The following is a 13,841-nucleotide window of genomic DNA, read 5'->3' on the forward strand; positions in this document are numbered from 1 at the left end:
AACTGTAAATATTGAATTATGAGGAAGGCCAGGAAAGGAGCAGCGTGCAGGGCAGCCTTCCTGCCTGAGCGATCCAAATATCTGGATAATCTTTTCATCTCTATTCACAGCTACAGGAAATCTGGTGCATCATTCATCGCTCGTCAGGTTCAGCATAAAAAAAAAATAAATAAATAAATAAAAAGAAAGATTCAGTCATTCATCTAAGTGGCCTTACTCCCTCATCTCTCTTTCCGCCTTTATTCCACAAGAGGGATGCATGCAAAGAAAAAAAAAACAGTTTCCTTCATTTAATGTGCAACTCATAGAAGGGAATTCAAACGTTCAAAGCACCTTATGAAAGGCTGAAGTTTTTTTAACTTTACGACAAAGTATCAGCAGAGGGAAGGAGATGGGAAGATGAGGAAGAAGTGAGGGGGAAATTACCTAACAATTAATAAATGCTCTGAGTGGGGCCGGTGGAGAAAAGTGTCGGAAGGAAACACGAGTGAATGTCAATAGTAGGTTTGTGGAAAAACAAGAACAGCGGAGACAGCAGGAGATGAAATAACTGATATTAATGGCAAAGTAGCAACTCCTGACAGGACTGAAGGGGAAGGAGAGTGGACGTGCCAACCTTGAGCTGACATTGTGAGCAGGAGAGACTCGCGTTCGTTCAATCAATGAGGGGGATTTTCTCAGGGAGTCCACTAATCTCACAGGGCAGCTGAGGGTTCATCAGAGCCCAGGGACCCCTGGGACCCGCAGAGGTAATGGGGTTAGCCAAGACAGAGGCAGAGGAGCTGCGCTGATCTGAGAGCGCAGAAGGACGGGGTACTTTGGAAACGCAAGACCGCGCGGTTGTGTGTTGCAAAACAAAATGAGATGCACGCATGACTGTGTGGGGTGTCAGGAGGAGCGAGGGCCATCCTGATAGAAGGAGAAGTTAATGGGACGTGTGACGAGGCTGATTGCGGAGCCCTTGCTGATCTGGAGGGGTTAATGAAGTAAATGGCTTCTTGGGTCGCACGCCATTGAAGGCCGTCTCCGGCTGCAGACGCATACAGAAACACACAAAGGGACTCTTCTCCTTCATTTACCTTCTAAAGATAATAACGTTCTACAGCCAAAAGCTGCAGCAGGCATGTTGAGTGCTCTCATCATTTTAGACCCATCTTGAAGCACTGAGTGAATTGTAAGAATATAATCAAGTATGTCTCACAGTTTGCAATGCTTTCTAAAAAGCGTAACTTAAGCCTCATCTGGTATTCTTCCAGTATTTAACGGACTTCTCCATCTGTTTTACAGAAAAGTGCTTTTTCTTCATCAGTGGAGTGTTGTGCTGTGAGTGAGCATAGAGGCCAGAGCTGTTGAACATTGGAACTCTTGGAAAAATCTAAATATTCTACAACAATACAGACGTAAAGTTCCCAGGAGAGAGCCCTTTATTTTCCCCCACCTAAAATGTTTCTTATTAAATACTTTGAAAATGAAAAACCTTAACCATTTAAGACTAAACCAGTAGGTTTTAGCAGTATTTTTTTTGTTTTTGTACCTTCTCAACCCTCCTTTTCGTCCTGTTTATATAATTCTTTATGTCCATCCAGGTTATTGGACATTTCCTCTCATTTGTATATGTGTTTTGTTATCAAAATGTGGTGTGAATGGCATGTAAAAAGCCCCATTAGAAATATATTCACTGAGAAAACCTTGATGTTTTCCGTTCTTATTTGCCCCACTGTGCTCTCCTGTCATTTCTCTTTGCTTCTGCAACAACAACAACAACAACAAAAAAAAAAGACGACTAAGCCTCCATGACTTATTGGACAAACAGCAAGCTATTCAGAGCAGTTGATTAAAATAGCGCAGCTCTTCAAGCAGTGTGTTGGCTTTTCTGGAGCTCTCAATTGGCCACATGTGCTTTGCATATGCAGCCAGACTCGAGGACACAGGCACACAGACAAAGGGGCAGAAAAAGAAAATATCGCAAGACTTTGTTCTTCATTCAGGAGCTCAGAAAGAGATCATTTTAATGAGAGCCATAATGAAGTCTGAGAGGAGGATGCGGACCGGAACAGAAAAAACAATATTGACGAGGGGGCTCAGACAACAACAAAGCCCTAAATGCAGTTGACTGTGGAGTCCCTGCTGGCTCTGTCTTTGTGAGGAGATGACACTGCACCCATCCCCCTGCTACTTATAGGGACATTATCATAATGTTGGCTCTATTTGAGATGAGCTATGAGAAGTGGGCTCATCTTGAAGTCCTCCACATGCCTGGTGCATGCTGAGGGAGGACAGTGCTGAACGGGGGTTGATGCCCTAATGGAAATTCAGCCTGACCGTTCTTGCATGTAACAAAGCAGCACAGGACTGACAGCGCTGATTTGATGGATCTGTACATAGCTTGTAAACACACCGCAGCAAGGAAGATAAAGACCGTCCTTCTGCTGTCCCTCTGTTTCCTCATTGTCTTGTCACCGCAGACATCTGAGAGGAATGAAGAGGACAAAGTGAGCGACAGTGCAGAACACGGCCGAGTGTCGTGCAGTGGAGTTTCATAAATGTGGGTTTAAATCCCGGCTTACGTGCTGTCGCTCTGTCTGCAGACCCAAAAAGAGCAATGGATTCAATGTGTTGGTGTCTATTAGACCACTGAAAAAGGAATAATAAGTTTCTGAGAATCAGATGATGTTTGTCATAGCTTGTGTGAACCTTCACACCTCGCACATCCACCCTGCAACATCCTGTTGTGTTAGAGCCCTGCCTGTGGTCAAATACAGCTGCATGTCTCTCTCTCTCTCTCTCTCTCTCTCTCTCTCTCTCTCTCTCTCTCTCTCTCTCTCTCTCTCTCTCTCTCTCTTTCTATGACTGTGTGTGCGTGCGTGCATGTGTGAAAGAGTCAGAAAGAGAAACGAGGAAAACTCCCCAGATGAGAGAACACTGCCACTTCCCCCTGTGAGTGAAACAAAGACAGAAACATGCAGCAGGTGTATGAAACACAATGCTGAATCATTCATGGCTTACATATCCAACAACGGGGTCAAAGTTGCGTTTAAAACTTTTACAACTATCACTTCTGAACATGTCTCTCGAAAACATCAAAAATATTATAAGCATGACAGAAAAATGTATGTAAAAACAGGATCTGCTTCGCAAAGGAACAATTTGAAGCTATGGTTGTGAACACTGTTTTTTGTGCATGTCAGTGTGATGTAGTTAGCTTAAGGGGTAAAAACAAGTCTATGTTAGACTAAAAGAGAAATTCCAAGAAATGTGAAATAAAACGTTATAATATCTGTCGTGGTACGCACTCGAACAACTTCCTCTTTGAATAATCATAGCTATATGGTACAATGTCGGAAGCACCCACACACATCACACACTCACCCGTGCACATGCACTGTGAAAAAAAAGAAAAAAAACATCTGGCCTGCATTTGTTGTTTACTGTACATTGTGTGAACACTGTCCCATCTAAAGCAGCTTCCCAGCGGCAGGATGTGGTGGTGCGACACGTCCTTGCTCAACAACAACCACTTCCTATGAGTTTGATAAACAGCGTTGTGGTTTCACTCTCCTCCTGCCCTGTCGTACACGGGGGGAGTACACATAGCACACCTCGGCTCGACAGCGCCACCATCTGCTCATGAGACCAGGAGAAGCGAGACTGACAAGTGTCCTGAAAGTATTAGGTACTTTGGAACAGTTTGCATGTCCTTTGAACTTTATCAGGTTTGTCACAAATCTGTAAGTATTTCTGTGGGATTTTGCATGACACACCAACACTGAGCAGGGTGGGATTGTGCACTGGAAAACGAGAACAGAGCCTGCAAAATGAAAAAAAAGATGTAATTGGTCACAAGTAATTGAATAAAGGTTGTCAAACTTAACTGATTTACTTTTGTTTCACTAATAAATCTAATAAATTAACTTGTATAAACTTAATTTGATTACTTGTGACCAATTAATGCAATGTTTTTATGTTTGATCATGGTTTTCACAATTCCTGTTCATTTGTGCATTTGCTATCCAGCCCAACTCAGGGATATCTGAGTCAAGAGGGATGAACACAAATGCACGCCACACTTCTCAGATTATTCTCAGACAACAACAGCCTCACGTCAATTAACAATCAGAGGAAATCAATGTGTCACATTTATCTTAAATCTAAAAGGATCTGAGTTACAGCCACTGCAGAACAACAACATTACACTTTAGTTCAGTCTCTGTGTTTCTGAAGGTTGATGATTTGGTGGCAGAAAAGACTGAAGCTCTGCTTCTCCTTTTTTTTATTGTATTTTACCCCCCCCCCCCCCCTTGTCTTCTCTCCTCTTCTCGGTTGCATGGGCACATACTGTCAGTCACATCTGTGAGCTGTCAGACCCAGAACATGCATACATCTGAAGCGGGGTGGAGGGAAGAGGGGTGCATTAGGCATGCTGATCCTTCACACTCCCCTTGTCAAACTTAACATTGAAATGAAAGTCAGTGGTGAGTGTTTAGAAAGTGTGAGTGTGCAGGGTGTGTTTGTGTGCGTGTGTGAGGCAGGAGACAAGTAGGGTCAAAGGAGAGGAGGCATGCCTAATCCTGTGGGATGTGGTGGTATTTTACTGTGAATGGGGATGGGATGTAGAGATGTGCTCAGTGGTGCATGGATCACAAAAACTTCCTAACTGACAGAACGGAGTCCTGGGGGACCATTGTCAAAACTGGTGAAAGGAGAGAAATGACAGGAAAAAGGCAAACTATCAGCAACATGATTCCATTATGCTAGTAAAATGATTGAGAACTGAATGGGAAAACATTTTAATTGACGTTTAAATCGCTTTGTATGAACAGACCTAATGTTTCAAGTTTCATGAAATTTCCTTATATGTCTCACAAGCATCAATCTGCCAAGTCATTCATCCATCCAGCTTCTATTCCTGCCTCATGTAAGGTCAAAAGGGGTTGGGTGCCTAAGTCCAGGAGGCAGGGGCGATGCAAAAGGAGCAGATCTCAGAGTTTTGGTTTATGCTGGACCTATAAAAAGAGATCTAAAGACTCATATCAGAGTCATATGATTGTGCTGATTAATGTTTGTTATTTTATCTGTAATGCATGTTCTTATAACAGAGTGTTATATTATGCTCTTTAGGTATTGTAGAAAATTTGTTTGGCGAATAACAGTAAGTAAATCATATTGGTGAACTCTGCCCTCATTCTGTTTGACCAGTGGGTTTGTAACATTACTTTGCGCTGCTTTTAGTGACTTTTGTACACAGGTTGTCTTCAATTACTTGTCTTGTTCACTTATGACTCTGCGTGTGAAGACACAAAAGGTGTCAAAATGTTGGTCTCCGTCAAGTTTGTGCAATAAAATTAAAAACTGACCCATGACCTCCCATCGTTTCCAGTTTTGCAAACTGGTTGCCCTTTATCATTGCAGCACCTGATTCAGCCAATGTTTATCTGAAGATACCTCCCACAATTTTATTCAACACAGAGGAACATCGGCCAAGGATAATACTAAAATTGTTGGCCAGCATGTAAAACTCTGTGTGGGGTGGAAAACTAACTCTGTGTCACACCTTGAATACATCACCCCCTCTGTGAAACACGGTGGTGGCAGCACATGCTATGGGCATGCTACTCTTCACCAGGGAAAGGGAATTTGTTGGGAAAATTGACCTTTTCTTCTGTCCTTTGTAAGGAAAGGGTAGACTTTGTATCCCAGTCTAACACGTAAAATGCCTGAATTCATTTTCACAAAACTTTGAAATCATTCTTTATCACAAAACATACTCGTTTGAGTGATGCTGCAAAAACCCACCGCCAGTCAAACTCTTGAACACGAACAGGTTGTACAGAAAATAATGGATGAGGCCACGTCAAATAAAAACAGCATGGGAGATTTCCACATTGTAAAAGAAAGCGTATACGGAGGATAACAACAGTGACTGTAACAACAAGAAATTTCTGATCAAATTACAGTAATAGTAATGTTCTGAGCAGGCAGGACTACGTGTCCAAAACTAAACAAGCAGCACTAGAGGCCTCGATAATCAGGGCATGCAGAGAAGAAAATGGGAAAAACATCACATCTTTCCTTCCAAAAGGTCTAAAGTGCATCGCTAAGTAGACTCAGATGAAACCGTTTTCACTTTTAGCCTGACTTTAAACACCACTTTGACCCAGAAACTGCCATAACTCACAAAAGGTAAACTAAAAAAACTCAAGCAAAAATCAGAGATAAAACTGTGTAGATCACTGCATCATGGTTAACCCAATGAATGTCATTGGTGGACAGAGTAATTAATCACAGCATCAAACATAATAAAACAAAATAATTTTTTTTCTGCTACTTCTTTAGATGGTTTCTGAAAAGTTCTGTGAGACTTTATATAGCCCAGAGTGCTAAATCATATTTAGTTAATTGCATTTGTCACAGGTGGACTCAATTCAAGTAAAGTAGAACTGAGGAACCACAACCCAAGAGATACCTAAACAATATAGAGACTTTCAAATTATGTTGCTTTGGTGAAGAAAAACTACGAGCAAATTAACAGACAATGCAAGTATATTTATTATTAAAATAATATTAAAGTTAAGATGTTTTCCCCCTGACATTCTCAGCTCACCTGACCCATAATAGTTGTGAAGGAAGTCAACGTGTCGTGTCTTTTAGGTGCAGTATGTGCAGAACTTCACTACAACAAAGGTTACATACATGAACATGGTCAACACGATGAAAATATGCTTTCATAAAATACAATATTTTCTGAATAAAATATTTTATTTTCCAAAAGACGTTGAGTTTATTCGTGGCTTTGGTGTGAGGCTATGAGAATTGTTTTTTTTTTGTTTGTTTGTCTTTTTGTTTCAGTAACAGCTTTCAGAAAACTAACGTTACTTAACATCAATTTCTCACTGAATGTATGACGAATATAACCAGGAGGTGGCGCAGTTGGTACTTTTAAACAGCCCGTGTTAACCCGGTAGTAGAAGAAAGCAGCTGCGGACCTTTAATGGGACAGGAAGTGTGTGTTGATGAAGCGGCGAGACTGTTAGCTCTCATTATGGCGATGGATGTGAAAACTAGAGCAAAACGATACGAGAAGCTGGACTTCCTCGGCGAGGGTCAGGTAGGAAGAGGAGCAATGTATCAGTTCAGGCATTACCTCACAGGTTTATTGCTTTTCATGTTGCTTTGTTGGCTTACAAAGGAGCATGATAGCTATCCTTAGCTGGTTGCTAATGTCAACAAAGCCCTGCTGCTGTGTTCAGCCAGAAATTGTGAGCATATGCTGTCCTCCTTTTCCGCTCTGCAGTTCGCCACAGTATACAAAGCCAGGGATAAAGTGACTGACACGATAGTTGCAATTAAAAAGGTACAGTCACACCCTGCACTGTTAAACTTTTACAGTAATTTCAGCTTAATAACAGCAGACATGTTTTCATCCTTCTCTCAGATTAAGGTCGGACACAGAACCGAGGCCAAAGATGGTGAGTTGTGGGCTCCAGTAATCTTCTCCAACACTGGCCTCGTCCTGCAGGTTATTTCACTGCAGGTTTGTTTTTGCAGGTATAAACCGGACAGCTCTCCGGGAGATCAAATTACTCCAGGAGCTGCATCATCCAAACATCATCGGGGTAAAAAAAAAAAAAAAGATTTTGTTTTTAAGTCAGAGTAGATGTGTCCAAACATTTGAGGTGTGCTGAGGAATGTTTTTTTTTGTCTTTAATTTAATATCCTGTAGCTATTGGATGCATTTGGACATAAATCAAACATAAGCTTGGTGTTTGACTTCATGGAAACGGACCTGGAGGTGAGACTTGTCTCATATTTAATTATTTTGTTGAACCAATTTTATCCTTTTAAATTAATTAAAGACATTTAGAGAAATTGCTTTAATTTTTTTGTTCTTAGCTAGAGGATTATGTTTAATATTTCTGATAATCTACATTGAACATTTAAATAAATTTCTAGTTATTTCAACACAAAATGCATCAAGGTGGAAGGAAACTCTTCCAGTTTTCCACATTTTTTGCAAAGTATTGGACAGTATACCGTCATATATTTGCCTTAATTTAAAACAGAAAAGCTGCAATTTATGCTAACTCTACTACACAATTTTGTCCCTGAACAATTTCTGAACAATCTCAGTCTGTCTTCCTCATAACTAAGGACAAAGTGTAAGCAGGCTTATTTCAGCCAGCTGATCAGCAGTGCTCTGAATGAAGAAGGGGTTGCTCTACACTCCACCTAACTAGGAAAAAAAACCAGTGTGGAAACACTAAAATACGAAACAGTTTTGAGACGTGGCACACACAAACCAGAGTGTTTACGTGAAAGAAAATAATTCAAACCATCACGTCTGCGTGTGAAAAAAGTCATTACCCATAAACCTAATAACTGGTTAGTCCAGCCTTAGCAGCAACAACTGCAATCAAGCATTTGCGATGACTTGCTGTGAGTTTTGTGGTGAAGAAATTTAGAATTGGGACCAGATGTTGCAGTGGAGTCACGTCTGTGTTAAAGTTTGTAAAAGAACTTCAAGTTCTATTTTTTACTCTTTCTCTCTGATAATCATGGAAAAAACACCTAAAAGCTTCAGTTATGTGAAGAGCTTTTATGTCTATTTCCTCATCATTGAAAAAATATGGAAACATTGATTGTGAGATCAGCTCACATTTAAGAGTAGCAATTAAACATAAGTGTGATGATAAAGACCACGGGCATGAATACACCTTGGCTTTTTGTGTTTTCAGTCCTCCATTAACCTTTTTTTTTTTTTGTACCGAGGCTCCAGATGGGCGGTGATCACTAATGCATTTAGACTTTAAGTGAGGGGTGCAAGATAAACATGTTTGAAAGCAAATCAATATCGCTCTGGTCTCGGCTCTGGAAATAAATGCTTGCTATTAGCGGCTGGTGGGCAGAAGACGGTGAGGAGAGGGGAGGCTGACGTACGACGCTCCATGTTTTTCACTTAGGCGAATGGACTGTTATTTTTAATTACTGATAACATTATACGACTGGCTAGAATAACAGTCGCTCTGAGAACAGATATGCCTGAGGAGGGTTAGGTTGGTGTAAAGGCAAACTAGAACTGTTCTGTTTTTGGTCCTCAAGCTTATTTCCTTCAGGTTTTACTTTTTTATCTCTTTTTTTTGTTGATCATTCGTCCCGATCCAGCTCTGATTTTGACTTATGGGTCATTTTTATTTGTTGTTCAGGTCATCATCAAAGACACCAGCCTCGTCTTAACTCCAGCCCACATTAAAGCCTATATCCTGATGACGTTACAAGGGTTGGAGTTCATGCACCAACACTGGGTCCTGCACAGAGTAAGAAAGCAGAAACAGGCCTGTCAAAAGCACATGTTTGATCCTGTGTGTATTTACTGTTTTTTTTTTATGTTTTCATCTCCAGGATCTGAAGCCCAATAATCTGCTGTTAGACGGGAACGGAGTGTTGAAGTTGGCTGACTTTGGTTTGGCCAAAGCTTTTGGCAGCCCCAACAGAGTGTACACACATCAAGTTGTTACCAGGTCAGAGATGTTGTGCTAACACAAGCTAACAAAGAACAACTACATTTCAGGGATCTGTTTTTGTTTGTTGTTTTTTTCCCTCAGAAAATGGCATGTATTTTATCAACTTAAAAATGTTTTCTGATTTCAAAGATTTCATCTGACCTTGATATTTTGGATAAACACCCAGAAAGGAGCAAATTACAAAGATTGCATTGTGGTTTTTACTGGATATGTAGCATTAATACCCACTTTGTCACTTTGTTGTGTTAGAGTCCCAAATATATTTTTAGTGAAAGAAAGTAGAGCTGGGTACTAATTCTCATCGTAAAAGAAAATGTGTTTTTTTTTTTTTTTATTCCTTTATTTAACCAGGTAAACCCCATTGAGATCTAGATCTCATTTTCAAGGGGGACCTGGGCAGAAGTCTGCAGTACATAGCAACCTGGTTACAAAACAAAATTGATTAATACATATACACAATTTTCTAAACCTTTTATGAAAAACAATGTGGAAGACGTTATGTGCTTATATATTTAGCTCTCTTTGAGTCAATGCAGGTGAAGCTGTGACTTTTCATTCAGGATGTGTCTCTGCCAGCTCCACACATATAAAAAGTGGATGGAGGGCATTCATGAATTTAAAGTCTTATCAGAGATTTTCAGTTGGATTTGGGTCTAGACTTTGACTAGGCCATTCTTTGGCTGAATATTTAGGGTTGTTGTCCTGCTCAAAGGTGAACCTCTGTCTTGTTTCAAGTCATTTTGCATCTTCGATGCCATGTCTAGTCTGATCAGCTCTGATCAGCTTCCCTGCTGAACCAAATTATTCCCCCAGCATGATGCTGCTGCCTCTGTGTTTCACCATAGGGGAGGTGTGTCCAGTTAGATTTGTGGTTTTGGTCTTATCTAGGCAGATTTACTGCTTTCCTCAACTGACGTGACAAATTTCAAGTAGGACTTCTGGGAATACTTTGCTTTTCTCATCAATTCAACCCAAACTTGAAAGTTATGAAATGTAACCTTATTTTATCCTGTCCTTTTCTCTCCCCCAGGTGGTACCGCTCTCCTGAGCTCCTGTTTGGTGCCAGGATGTACGGTGTGGGCGTAGACATGTGGGCTGTGGGATGCATCCTGGCCGAGTTACTGCTTCGGGTAGAGAATCCTCCCTTCACTTAATTTTTTATTTTTTTTATTTTATTTTAAATCCTTATTCTGATTATCTTCTCTGCTGCAGATACCGTTTCTCGCTGGAGACTCGGATCTTGACCAGCTGACTAAAATCTTTGAAGCTCTTGGGACTCCCACAGAAGAGACGTGGCCTGTCCGTATCCGTTCTTTTACATTTTTTTCTTTTATTTGAAGTGTGAGAGCTTCAACATTTGTCTGCCGGATCTCCCTGCAGGGGATGACAAGCCTACCAGATTATGTCTCCTTCAAGATATTTCCTGGCACCCCTCTGGAGCACATATTTAGTGCGGCCGGAGACGATTTACTCGAGCTCCTGCAAGGCCTCTTCACCTTTAACCCATCAACGAGAACAACGGCCACACAGGTAAAGAAAGAATACTCATGCAAATTAACTCTTCTCACTTGTATACTTGGGGTGGGGGGGCGGGGAGGGATAGTCTTTATAAAAAAGAAAAGCTGCAAAAGTTTTAGAGTATTTTTTTTCTCTCAACTAAAATAACTCTTTCCCCTTTCGCATATAAGGAAATTGATACATTTCAAAATAAAATGTTTTTCTTGTTTCTCTCTCCATTTCCTAGAATAAAGCTAACTACTAATGTGATTGATAATAGAAAAAATCAAACAAAAAGAATCCTCCTTACTGGAGATTTTCACTCAATTATGAGTTTATTAATTCATGTCCTTTTTCTTTCCTCGGCAACTCCTCCCTCAAGTCCAGCAGAGCTCTGTCTCCTGCAGCCGTTTAGTTTGTTGGCAGAACTACTTTACAGGAAACATTTTGTGTAGACCATATAGTTCATGCAGACTGCTTTAACACTTTCAGACTGGATTTGTTTTATTGTGGCTCCTAATCTAAGAGTTTTCTTGGCTCATCTGCCACCAGTGGCTGCCAGGTTTTTCAGACTGAAAATCCTTTGCTAGTTGTTCATATATCCCCACTTAGTCAGAGCTATTCATTTGTTTTCCAAATTATCTGTGTGTTGCTGTCTTTCCTCTTCTTCTGCAGGCTCTAAAGATGAGGTACTTCAGTAATCGCCCTGGTCCGACTCCTGGTGCCCAGCTTCCCCGACCCAACTGCTCAGTGGAGGCTTTGAGGGAGAAGGAAATAGTTGGACTCAAGAGGAAAACAGACGTCTTGGATACAAGTAAGTAATAACTAACGTAGTCTAGTATTTGCGTTTTTACACCCACAAGCTGGGTTTAAGTTTATTTGCTAAGAAGCTAACAATTTACTTGTGTTTCCTTTTTTTAAAATAAACTTTAAGTTTTTTTTGGTCAGACCCTAAGACCTAATAAACCCTTGCACTTCTCACGGCCCACACACTGATATAAATCTAATGGACCCTGACACTGGAACTAGCAATTCAGTGGGTGTTGGCTGTAATTACAGCCTCGGTTGGAAATGCAGAATATTCTGAAGCTGAGCATGCACGTGAAGTTTAGTGGGAAGGTTTGCTTCAGTAGAGCAGAGTGTTGGTGTTTCTGGGAGGTTCAAAGCTCCAGTGGTTTGGAAAATATCCGGGTTTGACTTCACGCTGTCTTCTGGAGCCTATATTACAGGGAGATGGTCGTAAGACTAATGATACTCTGCAGAGGTTCAGCGTGGTGTTTTCTATATGTAGGAACATTGTGTGGATATGTCGTTTGTGACGTGACAATGTTTGTTTTTTTCAGCTGTTATGAAGAAGAAGCTCATTTTCTGACCACGTGGGACCCGGTAAATCAGACGAAATCCACCGATTTCTCCCAGGATGCAACAGGAATCTCCTCCGGTAGCAAATAAAACCCCAGATTCGGCCGAGTCTGGCTCAGACGAGACTGGCTTTAGGACTTTTTAGTATTTATACGAGGATCGTGGCCAGAGGTTAGCTCCAGATGTGCGCTGCTGAACTCAAGACGGGCTTTCACTGATAGTTCAGCTTTGGAAGCCCGTTAGAATATTTCTATTTGTTACTTAAGAAAACACAAGTCTTATTCCTGTCATGAATGTTGTATTTTTTTATGTATTGAAAATAAAAGGTGTGAATGCATCTCTGACATTTTGCATTTGGTTATCTCCACATGAAACTGTTAGTATTATTTATGAATGCGTACCATGTTGATGATTTATGGATATTTTGAAGCTTCTTGGCATTTTTTTTGTAAAAATCAAACTCTTTTTAGAAAATGTTATTGCTGGTATTGTTAATTTGTGAATCATTTAGTCCAGCTTTAATCTGCTCTCCTAAAACTAGCTCCATATACATCCCCCACTTAACATCACATGAGATATAAAGCAAGATTTCTCTTTAGTAGCATTTTTTATTTACACATTTCTATTTTCTGTTTAATTTTAGACAACAGCTGCCTAGATTCACAAAGTTTTAAAGTCCCAGCACAGGATCATCAACTGATTTTCCAAGCAGAGGGATTCGTGTGTTGCAGAAAGTCTTCCTAGTGACGAATGTCTTCATATAGTCAAAATAAAGCGTTGGCTTTTTGTGGCAGCAAACACTGAAGTGTGTGGGAATGAGTCATATGACAGCTTTTGGCAAACGGCAACACATGGAGCTACGTTGGCAGCTTTATCAGTGTTGGCCATGTCAGGGAGGCTTCACAAGCTGGCAACTTGTGGCAGCTCCAACATGACTCAAAGGAGACACACAGCAAGGGTGGAAGATACCCTGATGCGCCACAATCCAAACAGACCAAAGGAAAGAAAATTGAAGTTTTCATTTTTCTCTTTGTTTCTCAAACTGGGAAGTGTTATGTAATGTCAACTTTTTTAAGCTTTATATCATGTCATGATGTTATTCCCTCATCAAAATCACACCTGGAGGAACATTGTTGTGACAGTGTGCTAAAGGTAGAGCACCAGAAAGAGCAGGAGCTTTTTTTAAAGAAACAGGCCAATTTCAAGGTGTCAAGTTGCTAAGTGACATTTATTTTAGGTCATGTTTCATATGGATGGCATTTTTATCATATTTGAAGGTAATATAGTTACTTGATTGTGGCCCAAAGTACTTGTAAAATGCCTTCCTTTAATTTAATTGTGTCTGAAACTGAATGCCTTTCTAAGTTTTGCCTCAGCTTACAGTTTTTTAATTAATGTTACCAACCCTAAGCTGCTGTTCTGTTAAAAAAGGCTGACATTGGCATCTTCCCTGATTAATTTCAT

At 40.5% G+C, this 13,841-nt stretch overlaps 1 protein-coding gene across 1 annotated transcript; it reads left to right on the plus strand.

The window, feature by feature from the left end:
* The first annotated feature begins 6,851 nt into the window (after positions 1–6,851).
* On the plus strand, positions 6,852–12,714 carry cdk7 (cyclin-dependent kinase 7). The gene is made up of 12 exons (XM_014992862.2): positions 6,852–7,105; positions 7,292–7,351; positions 7,433–7,466; positions 7,546–7,613; positions 7,721–7,789; positions 9,201–9,311; positions 9,397–9,515; positions 10,549–10,648; positions 10,731–10,817; positions 10,899–11,048; positions 11,691–11,829; positions 12,359–12,714. The coding sequence occupies exons 1-12, from the start codon at positions 6,989–6,991 to the stop codon at positions 12,385–12,387; spliced, it is 1,083 nt and encodes a 360-aa protein (XP_014848348.2). The 5' UTR covers positions 6,852–6,988; the 3' UTR covers positions 12,388–12,714.
* The last annotated feature ends 1,127 nt before the right edge of the window (positions 12,715–13,841 follow it).

This window comes from Poecilia mexicana, unplaced genomic scaffold (genome assembly GCF_051168715.1).
Source record: "Poecilia mexicana isolate PSO_F unplaced genomic scaffold, ASM5116871v1 scaffold_9, whole genome shotgun sequence".
Taxonomy (NCBI): domain Eukaryota; kingdom Metazoa; phylum Chordata; class Actinopteri; order Cyprinodontiformes; family Poeciliidae; genus Poecilia; species Poecilia mexicana.

Coding starts and splice junctions, on each gene's coding strand:
- cdk7 (XM_014992862.2), top strand. CDS start 6,989: ATGGGACAGGAAGTGTGTGTTGATGAAGCGGCGAGACTGTTAGCTCTC. Junction 7,352..7,432: donor CGATAGTTGCAATTAAAAAG/GTACAGTCACAC, acceptor TCCTTCTCTCAG/ATTAAGGTCGGACACAGAAC. Junction 7,467..7,545: donor CAGAACCGAGGCCAAAGATG/GTGAGTTGTGGG, acceptor TTGTTTTTGCAG/GTATAAACCGGACAGCTCTC.